General features: G+C 43.4%; 1 protein-coding gene across 5 annotated transcripts in view; it reads left to right on the top strand.

Moving 5' to 3' along the window:
- Positions 1-25030, top strand: part of fez2 (fasciculation and elongation protein zeta 2) — a 108638-nt gene that overhangs the window by 26210 nt on the left and 57398 nt on the right. For all 5 annotated transcript variants that reach the window (XM_033025840.1, XM_033025836.1, XM_033025837.1 and 2 more), the window contains exon 2: positions 12704-12812. In XM_033025840.1, coding sequence (XP_032881731.1) covers positions 12704-12812 — 109 coding nt within the window. The remainder of the gene's footprint in view (positions 1-12703; positions 12813-25030) is intronic.

Below are 25030 nucleotides of genomic sequence, written 5' to 3'. Positions count from 1 at the left end.
AATGTGAAAGAGGTGATTGATTCAGGAGACTGAACTGTGGGGAAGATGCTTTTGAGTCCAGACATCTGGGATTCCAAGCTACTGAATCTTTTTTTCTCAGAAGGTAGAAGAGAGCAAAGGGAACGGTAAGGTTGGCAGACATCCTTGGCGATACTGCCAGCTGCCTTGATGCAATGCACCATGAAGATGGACTAGATGGAAGGAAGGGAGGACCTGTGTTGGATGGGGCCGTGTAATTGCTATACTGGCTGAGCTGCATCCCGCTATATACACTCTACCACATCTGCAGATGTTCAAAATAATCCTCGTGGACATATCAAATCTTCACAAACACATAAGAAAGTAAGTAAGAAAGTAAATGGGGGCAGAATTAGGCCATTCAGCCCATCGAGTCTATTCTACCATTCAATAATGGGTGATGTAACTTTCCCCCTCATCACATTCGCCTGCCTTCACTTTTATCCAGATTATTCCTCATAGCTGCAAGACTCTCTCAGCCCAGCTACTTTGTGAATGACAAACTTTTTTAGTTTGCAAAGCCAATTGCCAACTACTTTCCCAGTAGCAAAATAAAATACATTAATTTACGACAAACCAATTCTAGTTTGCTCTATCCAATCGCCGACTACTCTCTTGGTAGCAAAATACATACACAATTGGTCTTACCGTTGTCTGTATCAAGGATTTAGACACGGCACCAGATCAACCTACTACGAAGGACGCAAGTTTTCCCGGGAGCGTCTTCGGGAGGTCGGTCTCAAGGGGTACGAATAGTGCACGTTTTATCCTCCCCATCAGATCCCGGACAAACTATGGCCTCTTACTCAGTTGTCTGTTGATGGTCCCAGCGAAATCCTGCCGACTATGCCAATGTTAAGGTTCATTTTCTTAAAACAGCCAACTTACAATAAGTTAGGTAAAACCAATACAAGCTTTAATGATAATTTAGCTAGAGAGTGCTAGGAGATAGAAAGTCAACAGATACTTAACTCCTCCCAGCCACCACTCTAATGAATACAGCATCTTTTTATATTGTTTTGGAAACAGTCACATGTTCATACAGAGTTGCCGCAATGACGTCTAATATATCAATCATAGCTCTACCCATTCAAAGCATGCTTGTCACTGATACAATAGTCTTGCCATCCTGTGCTTCTATCAATCATAAAACTGTTGATCACAAACTTTAATTACGAAACCCCCTAATAACATGAACTTAGTCAAAGGTCTATCATCTGCAGTACCTTCTTAAACAATGTAAGGATGGGAAGGGGGAGGAGAGTGGGGAGTGGGAGATGAGCGGGGAGGGCAGGAAAGAGGGGGAGAGGGGTAGGGGGTGGGGGAGGGGGAAGAGTGTGGAGGGAGGGGGAGAGCGGAGGGAGGGGGAAGAGTGGGGAGGGAGGGGGGAGAGAGGGGTGGGGGAGGGGTTGGGGGAGGGGTGGGGGATGGTGGGAGATAAGTGGAAGAATGGGGAGGGAGGGGGAGAGGTGTAGGGGGGAGTGGTGGAAGTGGGATAGAGGGAGGGGTAGGGGGACAGAGGGGAAGGGGTGGGGGAGCGGGGGGGGGAGAGAGAGAGAGGGGTGGAGGAGGGAGATGGGGTGGGGGAGGGAGATGGGGAGGGGTGGGGGGAGATAAGTGGAAGAATGGGGAGGGAGGGGGAGAGGTGTAGGGGGAGTGGTGGAAGAGGGACAGTGGGGAAGGGGTGGGGGAGAGGGGAAGGGAGGGGGAGAGAGGGGTGGGGGAGGGAGAGGGGTGGAGTAAGGAGGAGAGAGTGGGGAGGGAGGGGGTAAGGGGGGTGGTGGAAGAGGGGGAGGGGGGAGAGGGATGGGGGTGAGAGCAGGAGGGGGAGGAGAGGGAGAGGGGTGAGGAGAGGGAGATGAAGAGGGAGGAGGGGAGAGGGGAGGGGGAAAGAGTTGGGGAGGGAGGAGGGAGGGGAGGAATGAGATGGGGTGGGGGAGAGAGGGGGAAGAGGGTGGGGGAGAGGGAAGGGGGGTGGGGAGGGAGGGGAGGAGGGAGATGGGGTAGGGGAGGGAGGGGGAAGATTGTGGAGTGGGGGGGGATGGGGAGAGGGGAGAGAGGGATAAGAGTAGGGACTGGAGAGTGGGAAGGGGGAGGGAGAGAGAAAGTGAGAAGCGTGGGGAGGGAAGGGTGGGGATAGGGGTAGGTGGGGTAGGTTGGAGAGGACAGAGGGGAGGGGTGGGGGGGAGAGGTGAGGAGGGAGGGAGAGGGGTTGGGGGTTAAGGGCGGAGAGTGCGTGAAGAGGGAGAGGGGAAGGGGGCGGGGGTAGAGAGGAAGGGGTGGGGTGAGAGAGGAATGGGGGTAGGAGGGGGCGGAGATGAGAGGTGAGGGAGCTGGAGAGGGAGAGGAGAGAGGAGGAGGAGAGAGGGATGGGGAGGGGGAGGGAAGAGAGGTAGTAGGGGAGGGGAAGGAGGCGAGGAGGAGCTGGGGTAGAGGGGAAGAGTGGCTTGAGTGGGGCGAGTGGGGAGGGGGAAGGGGTGGGAGGGGAGAGAGGGAAGTGGTGTGGGGAAGGAGGGGGGAGGGGGGGGGGAGAGAGGGAAGGGGGGGGGAGAGAGGGAAGGGGGGGGGGAGAGAGGGAAGGGGGGTGGGGGAGGGAAGGGGGGGGGGGAGGGGGGAGGGGGGGGGTGAGAGGAGGAGGGGGGAGGAGAGGGGTGGGGAGGGGGGAGGAGAGGGATGGGGGGGGGGAGAGGTGTGGGGGAGAGGGGAGGGAGGCGAGGAGGGAGATGGGGGAGAGGGGGAAGAGTGTGGATGGAGCGGGAAGAGTGGGGAGGGGAAGGGGTGGGGAGAGAGGGAAGGGGGTGGGGGACGGATGGGGGGAGGGGGTGGGGAGAGAGGGATGGGGGTGGGGAGAGAGGGAAGGGGGTGGGGAGAGAGGGAAGGGGGTGGGGGAGGGAAGGGGGGTGGGGAGGGAGGGATGGGGGTGAGAGGAGGAGGGGTGAGGAGAGGGGTGGGGGAGGGGGAGGAGAGGGATGGGGAGGGGGAGAGAGGTGTGGGGGAGAGGGGAGGGAAGCGAGGAGGGAGATGGGTAGGTGGTAGAGGGGGAAGAGTGTGGATGGAGAGGGAAGAGTGGGGAGGGGGAGAGGGAAAGGGGTGGGGGAGGGAAGGGGGTGGGGGAGGAGGGTGGGGGAGAGAGGGATGGGGAGGGAGAGGGGTGAGGAGGGGGAGGAGAGAGGGATGGGGAGAGGGAGAGAGGAGGGGGGGAGGGAGATGGGGTAGGGGAGGGAGGGGGAGAGGGGTGGGGGGAGAGAGGGGAAATAGTGGGGAGGGAGAGTTGAAGGGGAAGGGGTAGGGACAGTCCATCAGTTCCCCATTCTCAATAACCCCAATCCTCTTTCTCTATTCCCATACACGTGATGACGCGCTTCGACACAGGCTGCTGCAAAGGCATATGTAAATGATCCATTCCGATTGGACATCTGTGAGCATTGGGCATTGTGACATCACACGATTGAACGTTCACCAACATGTTATGGATGAGAGCTGTTTTTTTTTTTTAATTTTGGGTGGCGGGGGAGAAGGATTTTATTAAAAATGTGTACATAAACACGACGAAATGTAATTAGGATTGGATACTTGGAATGAAAAGTGAAATCTCTACCAAAATGGAAAAAATCTCGGCGTTTCTGCGTGTGATGATTTGCGTGCAACGAATCAAAGACTGGCAGCCACAAGTCAGGCAGACACACACACACACACACACACACACACACACACACACACACACACACACACACACACACACACACACACACACACACACACACACACACACACAGCTTTATATTATAGATAGATATAGATATAGGTAGATTTAAATGTATTTTTAATTAAATTACACTTACATTTCAGAGGTTGATTTTAACAGGATTTTTTTTAAATTAAGAAGCAAACTTTAATACACTGGAATAAAAACAGAAACTATTGGCATTAATCGGGTCAGTATTTGTTGTAAAGAGGATCCGAGTTATTTCAAATTGAGAACCTTTCATCAAACAGTTTTCTATTTCTCGTGCCAAGTGTCATATTTTCCCCCAACATGATTCAGGACTTTAAATTAGTTATGTCAAACAGTAGTCTTAACTTTATTTTTGAAGTAATGTTTTTATATAATATTTGCACCATTAGCAATAATTTCATGATTTTTCAGCTTTTGCTGCCAAAGGCAAATGACATTACAATAAATGATTCTTTCTGACATCAGCCTAAAGTAATAAACATGATGAGGTCATTTGATTTGAGAATGTAAATGTGGATAATTTTATTCCACTTCCTGCAGGTTAACTTTTGTACAATTTTCTCTTGGAAAGGGTTTGAACATTAAAAAAAATTTCCATGTGTTGAAATGTTTAAGCAGGAATGAATTGTGGTTTAATTCTGTCCTTGAGTGATTTGCTTTCATAGCAGATTGTGATAGGCACTGATGTGACTTTCATCTATAAATACCACTTTGCCTAGGTCATATGACGTTGGAGAATTGTGTACGTTTTTCTGTTCACAGTCTAATACGCATGTTTTGTGAGTTTAAATTTAAAATAGCAAGGTTTCTAAATGTTAAGTTTAATTTCTATTCATTTTTGCTGACTTTGGTATTAGGATACCGAAGATGCTTCTGAAAAATGTTTGAATTATAACACAGGCCATCTAATGCGTTGCACCTGTGCTGTTTTTTTTCCCCCCAACTGTCTCCTCTGATTCTGTTTCTCTGCCATTTTGCTTTTTATGTTATATTTATCTTTAAACATTTAGCTGTCCTTTAAATACTACCTTAATCGGTTGGGCAGGTGGACTGAGGAATGGTTAATGGAATTTAATTCTGAGAAACATGAGATGTTGCATTTTGGGAAGTCTAACACGGGGAGGGCTTTGGGGAAGGTTGTGGAGCAGAGGGATCTAGGAGTTCAGGTACATAGTTCCTTGAAAGTAGTGTCACGGATGGATAGGGTGGTCAAGAAGGCTTTCGGCACATTGGCCTTCATCAGTCAAGAGTATTGAATATAGAAGTTGGGATGTTGGTGAGGCCACATTTAGAGTATTGCATTCAGGTTTGGTCACCATGTTATAGGAAAGCTTGAAATGTGGATTTTGTTAAGCTTGAAATGTGGATTACTCTCACAGAAGGCAGTAGAGACCTGGATGTTTTCAAGCGAGAGTTAGACTTGGCTCTTAGGGCCGAACGGAATCAAGGGATATGGGGGAAAAAGCAGGAACGGGGTACTGATTTTGGGTGATCAGCTATGATCATTTTGAAAGACGGTGCTGGCTCAAAGGGCCGAATGGCCTACTTCTGCACCTATTTTCTATGTTTCTATGAAAGGGTTCAGAGAAGATTTACCAGGATATTGTCAGGACTCGAGGGACTGAGCTATAGGGAGAGGTTGAGCAGGATAGGGCTTTATTCCTTGGAGCGCAGGAGGATGAGGGGTGATCTTATAGAGGTGTACGAGGTCATGAGAAGAATACATTGGGTGAAAGCACAGTCTTTTCCCAAGTGTTGGGGAATCCAGAACCAGAGGACATAGGTTTAAGGTGAGGCGGGAAAGATTTAATGGGAACCTGAGGGGTAATTTTTTTTTCAACAAAGGGTGGTGAGTGTATGTAACAAGCTGCTGGAGGAGGTACTATGTCAACGTTTAAGTAACATTTAGACAGATGCTTGGATAGGGTAGATTTAGAGCGGGGGTGTCAAACTCATTTTAGATCACTGGTCAGATTGGGCAAAATGCGACTTCATTCGGGCCGGATCAGTTGTGCACGTGCAAATGCACGCGCGCCAGCTCCCACAGCTTTTGTTGCCTTCATTATTTTTAACCTACTCTCATGTGTCTCAGTCTCTGCTATAACTACTAAGTGTTTCACTTTACGAATTTTGTTTCTTATGAAGCCTAGCAAGCATTATGAGGAATGGGAAAGGTATAGCAACACTTATAGGGGTGTATTATAGACTGCCTAATGGGGAGCGAGAATTGGAAGAGCAAATATGTAAGGAGATCGCAGATATTAGTAGTAAGCACAAGGTAGTGATTGTGGGAGATTTCAATTTTCCACACATAGACTGGGAAACACATTCTGTAAATGGGCTGGATGGTTTGGAATTTGTAAAATGTGTGCAGGATAGTTTTTTGCAGCAATACATAGAGGTACCTACTAGAGAAGAGGCAGTGCTGGACCTCCTGTTAGGAAATGAGACAGGTCAGGTGGCGGAGGTATGTGTTGGGGAACACTTCGGGTCCAGTGTTCACAATACCATTAGTTTCAATATAATTATGGAGAGGGTCAGAACTGGACCTAGGGTTGAGATTTTTGATTGGAGAAAGGCTAACTTTGAGGGGTTGCGAAAGGATTTAAAAGGAGTGAATTGGGACATTTTGTTTGATGGGAAGGATGTGGAGAAGAAATGGAGGACATTTAAAGATGACATTTTAAGAGTACAGAATCCTTATGTCCCTGTTCGGTTGAAAGGAAATAGTAAAAATTGGAAAGAGCCTTGGTTTTCAAGGGAAATTGGACACTTGGTTCGGAAAAAGAGAGTTCTTTCCTACACATTTTGTCCGCTCCACTGCAAAATCTCCTCAAGGTATGTCTACTTTGAAGAAGTTCTCCTCTCTCCAACGAGAGTTCAGCAACATCCTCTCTCACTGCTCCCCCTCTGTGACCCATTCCTTCTCTCCAGAGATACTGCCTGTCCCGCTGAGTTACTCCTGTAACTAATTATGTGCCTCGGGGATCAGTGCTGGTCCCATTAATTTTAGGTTTCAAAGGTCTTTTATTGTCACCAATTAAAGTACAGTGATATGCGAATTACCATACAGCCATACCACAAATAAAGCATCAAGACCCACAACTACATAAAAGTTAACAAAAACATCCACCACAGCAGATTCCCCACATTCTTCACTGTGATGGAAGGCAAAAAAGTCCAAACTTCCTCTTTATTCTACGGTCGGGGCAGTCGAACCATCCGTTGGGGCGATCGAAGGTCCCGCGTCGGGGCGGTCGATGCTCCTGCGGCTTGGAGTTACCGATATCGGTCTCTGACCAGAGACCGCGAGCTACGTGATGTTAAGTCTAGGTCCCTACCTGGTCGGTGTGGCAGCCTTTTCTCCGGGCTGCCCGTTGACCCGTCCTCGTGGCCTACCTGCGGGCTTGGAGCGCCGTTTCCTGGCGGGAACCGCCCAGCACCTCGGCCTCGGCGGCGGCACAGCGTTGGAGCGCTGGAGTGGAGCGGGCGATGCCTTGCCTGGGTCGCCGCGCTGGAGCGAAGCGCTGGAGCTCTGGCGAGCTGGACCGCCGAGAGCAACATCGCCGGGCTGCGGGTCTGCGGAGCGTAGAGGCGGCGCGTGGAGAGGCGGCAGTGTGGAGAGGCGGCGCCATCTTTATCAACGGGAGCCTGGGAGCTCCAAACCGGCGCGGCCTTGTCGGCTTCGGCAGCCGCGGGCTCCAACCAAGAAGCGGCCGTTCCAAGTGGCCCAGCCGCCAAAAGGACTCTCCCGACGCCGGGGCAAGACCACCCGGTGAGAACGGCCAGGGACATCGGGCCTCCGTAGAGGCAATTGCGGTGGCCTCAATAGGCCTGACTTTGGGGTGAACATGGGGTGGGGACTGGACATTGTGCCTTCCTCCACAGTGCTATCCACTGTGGGGGGATGATTTTTTTGTCTAATTGTAGTCTTGTAGGTCTGTGTCCAAGATGGCTGCCGTGAAGAGAGAGTGGACGCTGGCACGATTTGGTTGCCGCTGCTCCCTCTTCACACTGTGTTTTTGATTTTCTGTTTTTGGATTGAATCCTGTTTTTAATTTGTGTCTCTGTGATGTCTTTATTATTTGTTATATTCCGATTATATGTTATTCCGATTAAATGTCTATTATTGTTATGTCTGTATTCTTTCTTTATGTGCTGCACGGAGAGGACGCTGGCGCTGTTCGCCACTTCTCCGTTTGCTATTGTCTGTTACTATTGTAAAGCGACTTTGAGTCTTAGAAAAGCGCTATAAAAATAAAATTTATTATTATTATTATTATTAAGTCTGTAAGCACCCACGGTTGGAGCTCCGAGATTGATCCCTGGCAAAGGGATCGCGAGCTCCGTGATGTTAAAGTCCGCAGGCACCCGCGGTGGCGCTCTCAAAAGTCGGTCTCCAGCAAAGGCCGCCAACTGCTCGATATTAGGCTGCAGTGCGGACGGTGATACCATACAGAAAAACAATGACATCTCCGTGGAGGTAAGAGATTAGAAAAAGTTTCTCCCAGCCTCCACATAAAACAAGCAAAAGAACACTAAAAAGATACATTTAACACATACTATTAAAACACAAAGAAGGAAGGGACAGACATACTGTTGGTGAGGCAGCCATTGCTGGTGCCTCTATGTTAACGATTTGGATGAGAAAGTACAAAGCATAATTAGTAAATTTGCAGAAAACTCTAAAATAGGTGGTAGAGTAGGCAGTGAATATAGTTATCAAGAATTATACTAGGGGCAAAGGGCTGAGGAGTGACTAATGGTCTCAAATTCCGATAAAAGTGTTACATTTTGGGAAGTTTAAATTAGGACAAGACCTCCACAGTGAATGAAAGGCACCCTGGGAAGTATTGTGGATCTGAGGGACCAGGAGTTCGTACAATGTTCCTTGATAGTGACATCACAGTAGATTAGATTAGATTAGATTCCTTTATTTGTCATTCAGACCTTTCGGTCTGAACGAAATTTCGTTGCCTGCAGTCATACATATAATAATAAATAACAAAACACAACAAACACAAATTAACATCCACCACAGTGAGTTCACCAGGCACCTCCTCACTGTGATGGAGGCAAAGTCTTAAAGTCACTGTCTCTTCCCTCCTTATTCTCCCTCTGCGCTGAGGCGATATGTTTTTACCCCACCGGGCGATGGTAGTCAGTCCCGCGGCTCAACCGAGCTCCGCGAACGGGCCGGTTCAAGCTCCACGGCCCGGAGTGGTCGAAGCTGCCGCCCTCCAGTCCAGCGGACGCAGCTGTTGCAGTAAGATAGGATGGTGAAAAGAGCATTTGGCATACTGCCCTTCGTCGGTCAGGAAAGCTAGTATAGAAGATGTTACGGTTGTACAAGACATTGCTGAAGCCACATTTAGAGTATTGTTTAGTTTTGGTCACCCTGTTATAGGAAAGATGACATTAAGCTGGAAAGAATGCAGAGAACACTGTAGAGGACTGGAAGGGAATGTTTGGTCAGGCTAGGATATAGGTTTAAAAGGAACCCGAGGGGATCAATGTTTCTATATAAAGCATTATGGGTATTTGGAACAAGCTGCCAGAGAAAGTAGTTGAGGTAGGTACTTCCAGAAGGCTTTCGACAAGGTCCCACATAAGAGATTAGTATACAAACTTAAAGCACACGGCATTGGGGGTTCAGTATTGATGTGGATGGAGAACTGGCTGGCAAACAGGAAGCAAAGAGTAGGAGTAAACGGGTCCTTTTCACAATGGCAGGCAGTGACTAGTGGGGTACCGCAAGGCTCAGTGCTGGGACCCCAGCTATTTACAATATATATTAATGATCTGGATGAGGGAATTGAAGGCAATATCTCCAAGTTTGCGGATGACACTAAACTGGGGGGCAGTGTTAGCTGTGAGGAGGATGCTAGGAGACTGCAAGGTGACTTGGATAGGCTGGGTGAGTGGGCACATGTTTGGCAGATGCAGTATAATGTGGATAAATGTGAGGTTATCCTATTTTGGTGGCAAAAACAGGAAAGCAGATTATTATCTAAATGGTGGCCGACTAGAAAAAGGGGAGATGCAGCGAGACCTGGGTGTCATGGTACACCAGTCATTGAAAGTAGGCATGCAGGTGCAGCAGGCAGTGAAGAAAGCGAATGGTATGTTAGCTTTCATAGCAAAAGGATTTGAGTATAGGAGCAGGGAGGTTCTACTGCAGTTGTACAGGGTCTTGGTGAGACCACACCTGGAGTATTGCGTACAGTTTTGGTCTCCAAATCTGAGGAAGGACATTATTGCCATAGAGGGAGTGCAGAGAAGGTTCACCAGACTGATTCCTGGGATGTCAGGACTGTCTTATGAAGAAAGACTGGATAGACTTGGTTTATACTCTCTAGAATTTAGGAGATTGAGAGGGGATCTTATAGAAACTTACAAAATTCTTAAGGGGTTGGACAGGCTAGATGCAGGAAGATTGCTCCCGATGTTGGGGAAGTCCAGGACAAGGGGTCACAGCTTAAGGATAAGGGGGAAATCCTTTAAAAGCGAGATGAGAAGAACTTTTTTCACACAGAGAGTGGTGAATCTCTGGAACTCTCTGCCACAGAGGGTAGTCGAGGCCAGTTCATTGGCTATATTTAAGAGGGAGTTAGATGTGGCCCTTGTGGCTAAGGGGATCAGAGGGTATGGATAGAAGGCAGGTACGGGATACTGAGTTGGATGATCAGCCATGATCATATTGAATAGCGGTGCAGGCTCGAAGGGCCGAATGGCCTACTCCTGCACCTAATTTCTATGTTTCTATGTTAGGTACAATAAAAACACTTAGAAGACATTTGGATGGACCCATGGAGAAGGGTCTCGACCCGAAACGTCGCCAATTCCTTCTCTCCATAGATGTTGCCTCACCCGCTGTTTCTCCAGCATTTTTTGTCTACAATGGATAGGAAAGGTTTGTATGCATATGGGTGAAATGCGTGCAAATGGGACTACCTTAGTGCATCTTGGATAGCGTGAATGACTTGAGCCGAATGAGCTTGTTTCCATGCTGTATTACTCTATGGCTGAATGATCTCTGATTCAGAGCTTACGAACATGCTAAAGTTTATTGAACCTTTTCTGATAGTCTACTTAGTGTGTTGCTATTATGTAGGAAATGTAGCACATTTAAGCACCCGAGCATTAACTCTTAATGGTGGCAGTACTCAGCAGTTAATGAATTTAAATGGTCTTGCAGATGAATTCCAGTCGATTGTTCAGCTGCCTTTTCTGCAGCTACTTGATTATGTATGTTTGATGTGCCAGAAATCAGCTAATCTATCCAATGCTGTAAACATCACTCACAAATGCCCATATGGTTTTGTTAATCTTAATTAAGAAGGCAGTGTATGATTGTTTCATTCGGCATGCTAATGCCTGCACTAAAATGAAAGTCTTGTGGCTACAATCCCAAATGGTACTATTAATTTAAATAGTGCTTCTGCCAGTGTCTGTATATGCCTGATATCTTTTGTTTTCGGGAAAGCTTAGGAGCACCTTACTTTTTGCAAAGAAACATAATCTGGATGGATTTATTTATATGCGTTGCATGTCTCCCAAAAATAGGTAGTTACACTGTCTAGTATCACAACTAGCCCTAATCCTCCCTCTGCCTTCCTCTCCATCCAAGTCTTACTATTTTTAAAGTTTCACCGTCAAACTCTGTTTCTGCATTTCCTTTTTTGTAACAAACCTGTTTCTCCCTGAGTGAAACTGCACTTCAACTGCAGATTGATGGTCCCAGTCTCATCAATCAATGACCTTCCACTCTCATCTTTCTTATTTTGATCATTTGATATTTGATCACTTATAATTTTGAAAACCATGTCAATTGCCTCTTGCTTTCTTGGAGATAAAACACCAGGTGGCAGTGGTCAAATTAATGACCAGTTAAAGATAAGGGCGAGTTGTGGTTCAGTGCCTCAAAATCTAACATTTATCTTTGATCTGCAGCCCATTGGCTTCCTCATAATTTGCCATTTAGACTCAATGATGGGAATGTGAATAGGTAATTATTTAATTAAACTGAATGTTTGTCTCCCTCTGTAAAAGATTCCACACGGTTATATGAAAAATTAGATCTTATTCCGAAATTGCTTGTGCTATTCCTCATTTTGTAAATTTGCTAACTTTAAACTGTTGTAATTGAAGCAGGTAAACTGTTTCAAGAGAGAGTTAGATTTAGCTCTTAGGGCTAAGGGAATCAAGGGATATGGGGAAAAAGCCAGAACAGGGTACTGATTTTGGATGATCAGCCTACTCCTGCACCTATTTTCTATGTTTCTTTCTTCTCGGTATGTTCTGGTTTGGGTAATCAACTACTGAGTGCCCATCCAAGCACTGCTGGTTTTATTGACTGGTTGGCTGTGCCTTTTTTTCTTCAACCTTTATCTGTGGGCGTTTTAGACTCCAGAGTGAAGTTTGTTTTAGATATGTCAACCCTACCCGGCTTTATCTGCGCATTGTTCCTTAATCAATTGTAAATTATCCTGCAAACAGAATTTGGCATTTCTATAAACTCTGTTTTTCTCGGTTTATCCTTGGATGTTTGTCTAACTAGTGGGAAAGTACTATATGTTGCTCTGCTTGTTATCCATGTTGTTTGACCAAAAGTGCGCAGTGTAAATGAGCTTTACGGGACCAAGGCTGTAGATCCAGATTTTGCTGTTCTTGAATACCCATTTGAGCTAAATATATGGTGGCATAATGCTAGTTGAGCTGTTATTTAAATTTTTTTATTTGTGTAAATTTATTTAAATTCCAAAGTTGTATGAAAATTGCAAATTTATAAAAAAGATACTTGAAGCAAATGTTTATTTGCATAAGATTTTCTGAATTGTTTTTGCATTGGATTGCAGGTTATAATGCATTTCACACAAAGTTTAATTTCTTCCAGATTGTAAATGGTCACTTTCCTCATTATCGTTCATGCATCTATTTTATTTCTAGGATTTGGAATGCATTGACTGATAACTATGGTAATGTAATGGCCGTGGACTGGAAGACCTCCCATATCCGTGCTTTGCACCTGCCAACACTTAATCTAACAGAAAAGGCGGTGAGTGATTTATCATTCCTGATCTCAATATCAATAAATTGGCAATGTTGGTTTCTTCTTATGGAATTGGCATACAGTCGTGTGAAGATATCTGTCATGATGATCTTTATGGGTTATTTTATGATTATCTTAGTCATACTAACCCCTCCAATTCTGTTTCACCATTCTTCTTTTGAGTGGCGTCCCATTCACTTTGTTCCATTCTTATCTATCCTGTCATAATCAATGATATTTCCATGATAGCTTCTCTTCCTCCCCTTGCGCCATTATTTGTTTAATCCCCATCTAAGGAGCTATGCTTCGCTCCCACCTATCCACATGCTGTATCTTGATGACACCATACAAAAATATTGCACTTATGTTCACATCTGCACTGCGTGCACCTGGTTGTACCTTGACAATACTTTTATTGACCCTTACATACTCCAAATTGTCATATTACTTATCTAACAAAGCACTAGATGAGCTTATCTTTCCTTCAAATAACTGTGAAAACCAATGCATTGGCTTTCATCAACCAACAACTCTCTTCCTTTGTCACTTACTTCTATCCTACTAGTACCAGTGCTAGTTGGACACCCATATTCTACTTTTCATTAACTTAAGACATTTTAAAACATTACTGCCCATGTCGCGAATCCCATCAAGTCCCATGTTTGTTAAACCTCCTTGGAAGCTATCAAGCATCACCTCAGCATAACATTCTCGGACGTTTTAAAATCTGTCCATAACAACACATTTTAGAATCCTCTCTGGTGCTGTCAGATTTATGTGCTCCATTTCTGATGACTTGATCAATTCTAATTTTAATTGCTGCATGTTTGGCAACTGTCTTCGGTTTCTGGAGTTATCAGATAATTATTCTTGCGTCGCTTATCTTTCCTCCTTTAAGTCACTCCTTTATAGTATTTAACTCTTTGATGGATCATCTGCCCTAATATGTTCAATACCTAATGTGTGGTTCAATATCAATTTTTGATTAATAATGTAGGACGTTCCACATTAGAGGTGATATATAAACATAAGGTGTTTTTGTCATTAATGTTGGGAATCAATAAGTAGTAAATGACCTAAATATCCCACTGCTGACAAGCGGTGTTCCTTTATATGTTTGTAATCTTGTTATATTGGTGCTTATTTTTAGAATTCTTCCTCCTCTGTTCCACTCCTGGCATTTTTGTTATCGTACGGTACCCCACTAGGGTAGCCGTACGATTGGCAGCCCCCTAACAGTCTGTTTGTTTTTTCGTCTTATTTTTAATTTTTAGTGTGTGTTAAAGGTTTGTGTAAATGTTCTCCGGTTTGTTTTATGTGAGGGGAGGAGGAGTGGGCGGGGGAAACTTTTTTTAACGTTTCTTACCTTGCCGGAGATGCGATTAATTTTCGGATCGCATTCTCCGGTCACTCTGCGGCCTATCATCGATGGAGCTGGAGACCTCCTCGGACTGACCTTGGGCCCCACCGTGAGGCGTGGACTTACATCGGAGTCGATCCCTTGCCTGCGGTCTTTACATCGGGAGCTCGCAGTCTCGGGAGAGGCCGTAGATGTCGGGAGCTCCAACGTCGCGGAAGGTTCGACCAGCCCCGACGCGAGGTTCGATCATCCGGCACGGGGGAGCTGACATCCCCCCGATGCAGGAGCTGATCGACTCGATGCAGAGGGCCTAAACCCCGCCGGCTAAGGGAGACAAGATCATCCCGTCAACAGAGGGCTCGAGGTCCCCGACCGCAGGTGAGCAAAGGGAAGAGATTTAACTTTTTTTCGCTTTCCATCAGTGAGGAATGTGGAGGAGTCTCTGTGATGGATGTTTATGTTAAAATGTGTTATGTGCATTCCGTTGCTTTTTATTTGTATGATTGACTTGGCAAATGAAATTCCTCGTATGTTGCAAAACATACTTGGCTAATAAAGTATTATTGTGATTGTGATTTTTCTATTGTGTCGACAGACATATGGATCAAGATAAAACAGCTTAATCATTGGGAATAGCTCAAACATGTAAAGTCTTAGACCAAATTAAGTGAAATCCAGCATTCAAACAGCTTTAAAGCCTTGTTCTCACTGTGCAGCTTGATTTGTTCATTTTATGGTTCTCATTGACAAGACTGTAGTCTCCCTTGGCATCGATTTGCCAAGAGTTAGTTAATTATCCAGATACTGACTGAACGGCGGTGTCACTAAACGTAGTCTGGACTAAATATGTCAAAGAGGACTTGACATGAGGAATCAAACATCCAGCAATTTTGTTGTTCCCATTGGAACTATTATGAAATAAAAGCAGAATGCACTTAGCAGGTCATTAATATTTGTAGGATGAGAAACGGAGTAAATGTTTCAGGTCAAGGACTTTCAGTAGAACTGGAAAAGTGAGAAAACAATTGTGATAAAATGTAGAGAGGGAGAGGGATGGAGAGCCAGAGGGAATTCATGTGATAGGGTGTAGACCAGGGGTTGGCAACCTACGGCCCACGGGCCAGATCCGGCCCGTAACCCGAAATCATCCGGCCCGTAGGCGGGTTTTTTTGGGGTTTTTTTCAATTCGCTTTCGCGACCTGGGAACTGTAGCCAGTCCCGGGGACTCGAGCTGATCTGGGAACTGCAGCTAGTCCCGGAGCACGCAGGCGACCTGGGCTCTACAGCCAGTTCTGGGACAGGCGAGCCGACCTGGGAACTGCAGCCATTCCCGGGGCACACAAGGGACCTGGGAACTGCAGAAAACTAATTGGAAAACACGTGAAAACTAACGCGAAAAACATCACTAAGTGTCACACTATGATGATAGATGTGGCCCGCCATCCGCTCATAGACATGGGTCCTGGCCCCTATGCAGAACAAGGTTGCCAACCCCTGGTGCAGACTAAAGTTGCCACGGTAACAATTACTTTAAAAACCTACAGTTGGACACAAAAGAAAAAAGAAACAATTTGTAGCATTGAACTATAAGAATATCTGTGGAGGTGTTTTGCAAGCTACCAAGGACTATAATGAATATAACTTAAATTTACTGTTACAAGACAGAAACCTGAAACACTTCCCTGCAATAATATTTCCATTTATGACTTGTCAAACTTGGGTTATGCTCTTCTAAAATTCTTTAATGTTTTAACATATTAGAAAAGAGCAAAGCATGTCCATGGAAGATGTGCACAGAAGACAGATGTTAAGAACCACGTGACATGCAGTCTTTTCCTTTTCACTGCCTTGTAGTATTTATGTACAATGTATGTTTTGTGTGTTGTCTGAGTCTGTGCTTGTGATGATGCTGCAAGCAAGATTTTCATTGTACATGTAATTCACCATACTTGTGCATGTGCCAAACTCGACTTGACATGACTTCAGGTGTTTTGTTGGTTCATTTAGATTCCTAAATGGCCTTGGAGAATGATCTCTGCATATTGTCATTAAAATTGTTCAATCAATCTCTGACCAGTTGTATTGATGGAAGAACTCCCTCTTCATAAAACGGAATCAATTTTTAGGATTTATTGAACCTGTTTTTCTTTTATTTTGTATTTTTCAGTTTTTCCTTTCTCAGATAGTTTTATCTGTTTGCGGAATCGGGAATTTTACTGTGAAATGAAACATGACTGCACACAAAATTCCAAATGCGGCCTGACCCAAGTCCATTAAAGCTGCAACATGATTTTTTGACTCGTATATTCAATGCCCCAACCGATGAAGGCAAGCATTCCATATACCACCTTTACCATTCTATCTACTTGTATTGCTACTTTCAGGGAGCTATGGACTTGGATCCCAAGATAATCATAATCACAATAATACCTTATTAGCCAAGTATGTTTTGCAACATACAAGAAATTTAATTTGCCAAGTCAGTCATACAAATACAAATCAACGGAACACACTAAATCCATTTTAACATAAATAGTGACTCCACCACATTCGTCACTGTGATGGAAGGCGAAAAAAAGTTCAAATCTCTTCCCTTCTATGCTCTCCCGTGGTCGGGTGCCTCGAGCCCTCCATTGATGGGACGATCTTAACTCCCATAGCCAGCGGCGTTTGGGCCCTCCACATCGGGGCGATCAGCTCCTGCATCGGGGGGATGTCAGCTCCCCCGCGCCGGCGATCGGACCCTGGGTCAGGGCTGGTCGAGCCTCTGTGTTGTTGGAGCTCCCGACTCTGCCTCTCCCGAGGCTGCGAGCACTTGATGGTAAGTCCGCAGGCCACGATTGGAGCGATCCCAGGCAAGGGAACAGCTCCGATGTAAGTCCATGCCCCGTGGTGGGGCTCAAGTTAGTCCGAGGAGGCCTCCAGCTCCATCGATGGTAGGCTGCAGAGCAACCAGAGATGCGACCCGGAAAACAATCGGATATCCGGCAAGGTAAGAAACTGCAAAAAAGGTTTACCCCTCCCCCATCCCCCTCCCCCCACATAAAATAAACCGGAGAACATTTACACAAACTTTTAACACTAAACAATTTTAAAAAATCATTTTTGTCCATCCTATTACTAACAAAAGGCTTTAGCAGTGACAGTTGGCCTTGGGATATGCTCACAAAAACCACACCCGAAATGTGTATTAGTTCATTTCCTCACCTGTTTCTCTCCTATGTCTCCAAAGGACCTACTGAAGGCTTCTTTATAATACAGTTACTCTATTCTGCCGCTGGACTGCCAACTGACTCCAAAGTTTTGTTCAGTTTAGTTTAGAGATTCAGCGCAGAAACAGGCCCTTAGGCCCACTGAGTCCACACTTACCAGCGATCCACGTACACCAACACTATCCCACACGCAAGGGACAATTTGCAATTTTTATCAAAGCCAATTAACTTACAAACTGAAGGTTCCAGAGGAAACTGAAACACCCAGGAAAAACCCACACGGTTACAGGGAGAATGTACATACTCCATACAGACAGGACCCCTAGTCAGGATTGAACCTGGGACTCTGGCGCTGTAAGGCAGCAACTCTTTATCGCTGCGCCACGGTGGAACACTAATGAGTAAAGCTAAAAGGTGGAACTGATGTATAGAATTAAGAGGTTAGATTCAACCCTTTACATTTATGCCAGCCATTTGAAAGGGATCGCTGACCTTGAATGTAAAGTAAAGCGGTTTATTAATTTTCATTATTTTGCGTATCTAAATACTTTTAAGGATTTAAAGAAAAGTGAAGACATCTTATTGAAATTATTTAAAACTCTGTGAGACCATACTTGGAATATTTTGCACAAGTCTGGTTTCCCTACCGCATGTATTTGTAATGGAAGGAGTGCAAAGAAGGTTCACCAGATTGATTTCTGTGATGTTGGGGAATTTCCTCTGACAAGGGATTAAACAGACTGGACATATATCTTTGAGTGAGGAGAATAGGAACTGGTCTCATTGAAGCATGTCAAATTTTTAAGTGGCTTGACATGGTAGATAGAATAAAGGTAATGGACATTCAGGACTGCGATGAGAAATTAAAAAAAATAATTATTGAGGGGAGGAATATGGATTGTGTGCAGACAGATAAGGGTTGATACAGTGAAAAGCTACATTTTGCATGCTATCCAGGCAAATAATACTATATACAAATAAACAGTGCAGAATATAGAGTGGCAGATATTGGGAAAATGCAGGTTTAAAAAAAGTGAAAGGCCTCAACAAAATAGTTTGAAAAATTGGGAATTTGCCCTTGGTATATGAGAGGTTTGTTCAGGAGTTTGCTAAGTAGGGAAGAAACTGTTCTTGAATCTAGTAGTTTGTGCATTCAAGCTTTTGTATGTTCTGCCCAACAGGAGAGGGGAGAAGAAGGAATAACAGGTATTTGAGTGGCCCTGGACTATGCTGGATGCTTTCCTGAGCCAGCGTGAAGTGTCGATGAGGAGGCTGGTTTGCATGATGGAATAGGTTGCGTTCACAATTCCCAGCAATTTCTTGTGACCTTGCATTGTTGGGCTTTCTTGGATTCATTGCTTTCATAGTGTAATTGTGGCTGGACCAGGACAAATTATTAGAGATAGTTACACCAAGGAACTTGAAGCTATCAACCTTTTCCACTGCATCCGACTGGGGCGTGCACTCCACCAAGCTTACTGAAGTCAATGACCAGTTCTTTCGATTTCCTGACATTGAGGGAGAGGTTGTTGTCTTGACACTGTGTTACTAAGCTCTTATCTCTTTCCTGTACTTGATCTTGTCATTGTTTGAGATCCATCCGGCTCACTAGGGTGATATAATCTGTAAATTTATGTTTGCAACCAAGACTGGTTTGATTAAGAAATGGGTTCAGACAGCAATTGATAAATATTAATGCTTCATTACCTTCAGATATCTAATCGTCTGAAGAACCTCAGTAAAATGTATAACTTGGTGTTTATTAAATTTCAGGGATAAGAGACTCAGCAAAAGTGTAACCTTCAACATGAAATTGCAGAGTGTGTTCTCATCGACTGGATCAAGTGATATGCTTTTGCCCATCATTTACTTTGCATTGCAGCTTCTGGAGACAGCAGTTATGCAAAGTAAGCAATTTTACCAATGAGTGCAAAGGTTTAATTGGCACATACGAAAGGCATTGAGTAAATGTAAACCATTTACTTCAATGTCTGCATCTGTTCGGAAGTTTTCACCGTAAAATATTGTCTCCTCAGTTGCTTCCTGGCAAGTAAATTTGCCATGGAAGGAGTATAGCAAAGATTTTACTTGCCTGTTTCCAGGGTGGTGGATTAGCATACAAGGAAAGATTTGGACTGTATTGTCAAAAATTTAGGAGAATGAGATGGAAATCATGGAAACATACAAAATTATTACAGGGCTTGACAGGTTCAATGTAAGGAAGATATTTCCCATGTTTGTGGAAGCTGGAACCAGAGGGCACATATTAAGAATATGCGTTAGGTCCTTTAGGATTCAGATGCCAAATTTCATGCAGAAGGTAGTGAAACTCTGGAATTCTCTAATTTGGAGGCTTATGGAGGCTCAGTCAATATACAGTGCCGTCCATAATGTTTGGGACAAAGACCCATCATTTATTTATTTGCCTCTGTACTCCACAATTTGATATGTGTAATAGAAAAACATCGCATGTGGTTAAAGTGCACATTGTCAGATTTTATTAAAGGCCATTTTTATGCATTTTGGTTTCACCATGTAGAAATTACAGCTGTGTTTATACATGGTGTATAAAATGAATAAAAATGGCCTTTATTAAAATCTGACAACGTGCACTTTAACCACATGTGATTTTTTTTTTCTATTACAAATCTCAAATTGTGGAGTACAGAGGCAAATAAATAAATGATGGGCTTTGTCCCAAACATTATCAAGGGCACTGTTTTCATTCAAAATAGTGCAGGATAAATTTCCAGACATTAAGGGATTTGAGGGACAAGGGATTACACCTCCATGGTTTTTTTATTTGGCAAGGAATTCTCCCTCTTCCTCCCTAAAGGCAGCACCTCTACTACTGTGCCATCATCACTCACTGTGATGTCTAACAAATAAAACAAATGTAAACAGTGAAAAGTAAAACTTCTGAGATTGAGTGACGGAAGTTGTACAGAATCCTTCAGACCTAATCTCGCCTTGTCTCCTCGCTTAATTATTTTATCATTTTAATTTTCTTTCAATGTAAAGAGTGCATGAGTCATTACCATACTGGAATACAGGGCTGCTGATGTGATGTTGAAGGTAGACATAAAATGCTGGAGTAACAGGCAGCATCTCTGGAGAGAAGGAATGGGTGACGTTTCGGGTCGAGACCCTTCTTCAGTCGGAGTTATTCCAGCATTTTGTGTCTACCTTCGATTTAAACCAGCATCTGCAGTTCTTTCCTACACGATGTTATGTTGAAATTTGTTTCAAGTCAGATGGATTCAGTTCTAAAATCATCTGGTATTTCATTTCTATTTAGAGCTCTAATACTATCCTTAGTTGATACTCTTATACTGCCTTCCTGTTTTCCTTCTCTATCATTCCTTATATATTTGTTGATCTTCTTTACAGTGTACAGTAGTTACATCCTAACCCAAGTTGCAACTTCATTAATCTTATTCATTAATTTATGGATCTGGATTTCGATTCAATTTATTAAATCCTTCAATCTGCCCCATGTAGTTAGTGAAAATGTTGCTATTTTTGGTTTAGATTGCTGGTTCTTGTTTCTTTTACCATTACTTCTGCCAGATTAGTTTAAATGTTGCTAATAAGAGCATTGTTCAGGTACAAACTATCAATCCTGTGGCAACATCTAAAAACATTTATCGTTCTTAATTTCTAGTGTTTCCCATCTGTATTATGTCACCAAAGAGAAGTGCTGGAGGAGTTCAGAGGAAAACTGGGCAAATTCTCCTGAGCCTGATGGACCACAAATCTAGAATTCTTAGTGGCATGAGCAACAACAGGTGCATGAGCAACAAACTTCCAAAATTCTGAAGCAGTTCCTGCAGATTTGAATATAACACTGCCAATTAAGATAGGAAAGTTATAAATAAATAGGGATTTACAGCTTTAAATCTGTCATGAGCAAAGTGGTGGATTCCATTTTTAACAGGGTACACAAATCTAGAATTCTTAGTGGCAGACAGAGATAACAGGTGCATGAGCAACAAACTTCCAAAATTCTGAAACAGTTCCTGCAGATTTGAATATAACACTGCCAATTAAGATAGGAAAGTTATAAATAAATAGGGATTTACAGCTTTAAATCTGTCATGAGCAAAGTGGTGGATTCCACAGGGTATTTAGAAAATCAATACAGTTACAGAATCATACTGCACAGAAACAGAACAAGTCGATGCTGATCATCAGAAATCAATTGACACTAAATCCACATTCCCATCAACCCCCCCCCCCCCACCCCCCAAAGATTCCACCACTACTACAAACACAAGGGTCAGTTTGCAGTACCCAACTAATTGGCATTGGTTTATCATTGTCTCGAGCACCGAGATACAGCGCAAAGCTTTATTTGCATGTTATCCAATCACCTCAGATCATCCTATACATAAGTACAACCAAGCACAAAAGTACTACAAATAGTGAAGAGAAAAATGTCAGATTTCAGAATATATTTACAAGTGGAAAAGAGGTTTAAGAGTGCAGTGATTGTATTGGATGATAGTGGAGCCCTTTCTGGGACCAAAAGTTGTCATGCTCTGGCGTCATCTTTCTATATGTCTTTGAAGGAAACAGGATCACCTGTAGGAAGTTCACGCAGTTGATGAGAAATTGCAAACTCCACACAAAGAGCACCATCAGATATGATTGAATCCAGGTCACTGGAGCCGTGAGGCCACTTTTCTAAATGTGCTGTTGTGCTGATCTATCATATAACTAGGCTTAATCAATGTCTTTTAGGGGGGGGAATCATGCCCTGTTTTGAAATTGTAATGAGCAATAGATGGGGAAAGCAGTGGATGAAATATGTTTTGATTCTCAAAAGATGTCTGATTAGGTGTCTGATGGTTATGTAAAATCACAATTTGCAACTTGGGTGCAACATATGAGCAAAGTCAGCAGATTTGTTAAAGAATATAGAAACATAGAAAATAGGTGCAGGAGTAGGCCATTCGGTCCTTCGAGCCTGCACTGCCATTCAATATGATCATGGCTGATCATCCAACTCAGTATCCTGTACCTGCCTTCTCTCCATACCCTCTGATCCCTTTAGCCACAAGGGCCACATCTAACTCCCTCTTAAATATAGCCAATGAACTGGCCTCAACTACATTCTGTGGCAGAGAATTCCAGAGAACAAAAATACAAAGCCTATAAACAGGTGTCAACATGTACAAAATGGATCTGCTATTTACAATTCATATTAATGACATGGGTAAAAATATAGATGCTCGGAAATCCTTCCCATTCCTGTTGAACTTTGAACACAAATGTGTGCGCTGGCACTAACGTGTAGAATGTTTATTGCTACCAGTTGTGAAATTTCTTGGGCAAGATTGAGACTCCACATAGAGAGCACCATCAGATAGGATTGAATCTCAGGTAAATTTCAATTAGGGGTGAAATGCAGACTCATCAGACAATATTGTTGAAAAGCAATAAGAACAGAAAATGTTAGAATCATTTAACAGGTCAGCCAACATGTATGGCAGGAGAATTAGTTAATGTTTGAGATTGATCTGACATTTACTCAGCTTCTCTTTGCACAGTTGCCACCTGACCTCCTGAATTTTTACACTTTTTTTTGTGGGGGTTCTAATATGTGCAGTATTTTCATTTACAGAAAAGTAATATTTACTATCATTGTGGGTGAAGCCAAGAGAGAGGCTTAAAACTCAGTGTGGTGGCCTTCAACAGCACAGGATTGTGGTAGAACCTTTATCATTTGGTCACTAGATCTACAATTTGTACAGTATTGCCATTCGAGTAAGGCCTTGGATAAAAGTATTGGATTCAACTTTTCTGCTGATGTGAAGATAGGCTACAAAATAACCGGCGAGGAGAACACAAAATGTCTACAAAGTAATGAAGACCTTTTATATCCTCTACACGGGTGCTAACTGAGTTGGCAAGAGGAAATGCAAGTCAGGCACTTTGTTGGAAGGAATACATAGAAATAGAAAGAGAATACTAAAAGCAAAGAAATCTATTATTTGTTCAAGAAGTAAAAATGCAGATACAACAAACAATTTGAAAGACAAATGGCTTGTAGGTAGGTTGACCATGGAATTTTGGAGAACAAGAATCACATTCTATTGGGAACAAAAAAATTCTGAAAAGGATCAACAGGAAAGATGTTGAGCAGCGACATTGACTGTATAGAAAGTCTAAAACTAAGAGTAGTAGTCTCAAAAGAATTGGCCACTAAAAGGAGTTGGTAAGCTTTGCACAAAGGATTGGAATTCTGTACTCTAAGAGCAGTGGATGTTTAATTATTAAGTGCATTCAAAACTGAAATCAATAGCTGAACACAAGAGAATTGGAGGAACAAAAAAGCTTTTCACTGCACCTTGGTACACCTGACAATAAACATAACTAAACTAATATATATGTTTTTAATGTAGATTTTCCATTATTTTATTGAATGATTGAGCACTAGTTGTAATTTCAATATTAGCGCTTTTGTGATTGGACTTTTTTTTTAATAGCTTTCTGCAGCTGTCTAGGAGGACTAATAATTGAGATTGACCTCTGCTCCAGTTCTTTTGGTTCTGATCAGGCCAGTGTAGTGAATACTTTGTGAAGTGGTACTTTTCTTCTGCCATATGCTCTCAACACATGGATTTGAGATTCACATTTGAGATAAAATAAACAAAGGAGATTAGAAATGTAGGATTAACACTTTTAGGAAATCTTTGGAAGTTCTATATTTATGAATTATGAGTCTTTGAATGGAACTTAATATCTTCACTAATCTCATGAGAAAGCAGAAATGTATAAAATGGGATTATGTATTTCTTTGATTTGTATCTCTTTCCAACAACTTCCAGTTATCGGACACAACATAATAAACCAAAATTATAATCAAGGTTGCTCAACAAGCATAATTGTGGTAGGTGAACAGTGTGCTATACCAGTTGATTTGTGGGAAATACTATTTTGGATAGGTACGGTAAACAGAGATGGAAAGTCAGGAAGCCATCCAGAAGAGAAATGGTAAAGTAAAATCTAGGGATGCCAAGGACCGGGAGTTTCATAGCAGAAAGGGTGTGGGAAGAGCAGATTAAGACTGTTACTGAAATTAAAATAGGGGCTGACTTTAAAGGGATGAAGATGGGGATGTGATTTGGCATGGGATCAAAAGAGAGTGTGACTGATCTGAATGATGGTTACAGAAATATATCAGATGGCGGTCCAAAAGTTGCAAGGCATTTGGGGAAAAGCCTGCAGTTTTCAGAATTGTACATTTTGAATTCTAAACCTGCACGGAGCTGTTCACAATCAAGAAGGTGTTGTTTGCAAGTAATATCTGCCAGGTAAATAAAGATGTGTGAAATATTCAATTCTACAATTGTAACTGCTAATCTGATTCAATCTTTATATTGGACAGCTGTTTACAGTATCATTCCCTTAGCGGAATGAACCCGCACTTTTACTTGTAGTGCAACGTATAACAATTGAATCTTTGCCTTGAACTCAGAAATAGATAGATACCTGGGTTATCTCTTAAACTACTGTGTGGGGGGGGGGGGAGGGATATTTTTCAGAATAGCTTAGGCATACGTGGTCTTATAAAATGTCATATAGGTGAAGCTAAGGTTTTTTGCAGCAATGTAATTCATGAGAGTTGTGCTGGAAGGCAATAACAT

Source organism: Amblyraja radiata, chromosome 8 (assembly GCF_010909765.2).
Source record: "Amblyraja radiata isolate CabotCenter1 chromosome 8, sAmbRad1.1.pri, whole genome shotgun sequence".
Lineage (NCBI taxonomy): Eukaryota > Metazoa > Chordata > Chondrichthyes > Rajiformes > Rajidae > Amblyraja > Amblyraja radiata.
Note: the sequence above shows the minus strand (reverse complement) of the source record. Positions and strands in the feature narration are given on the sequence as shown.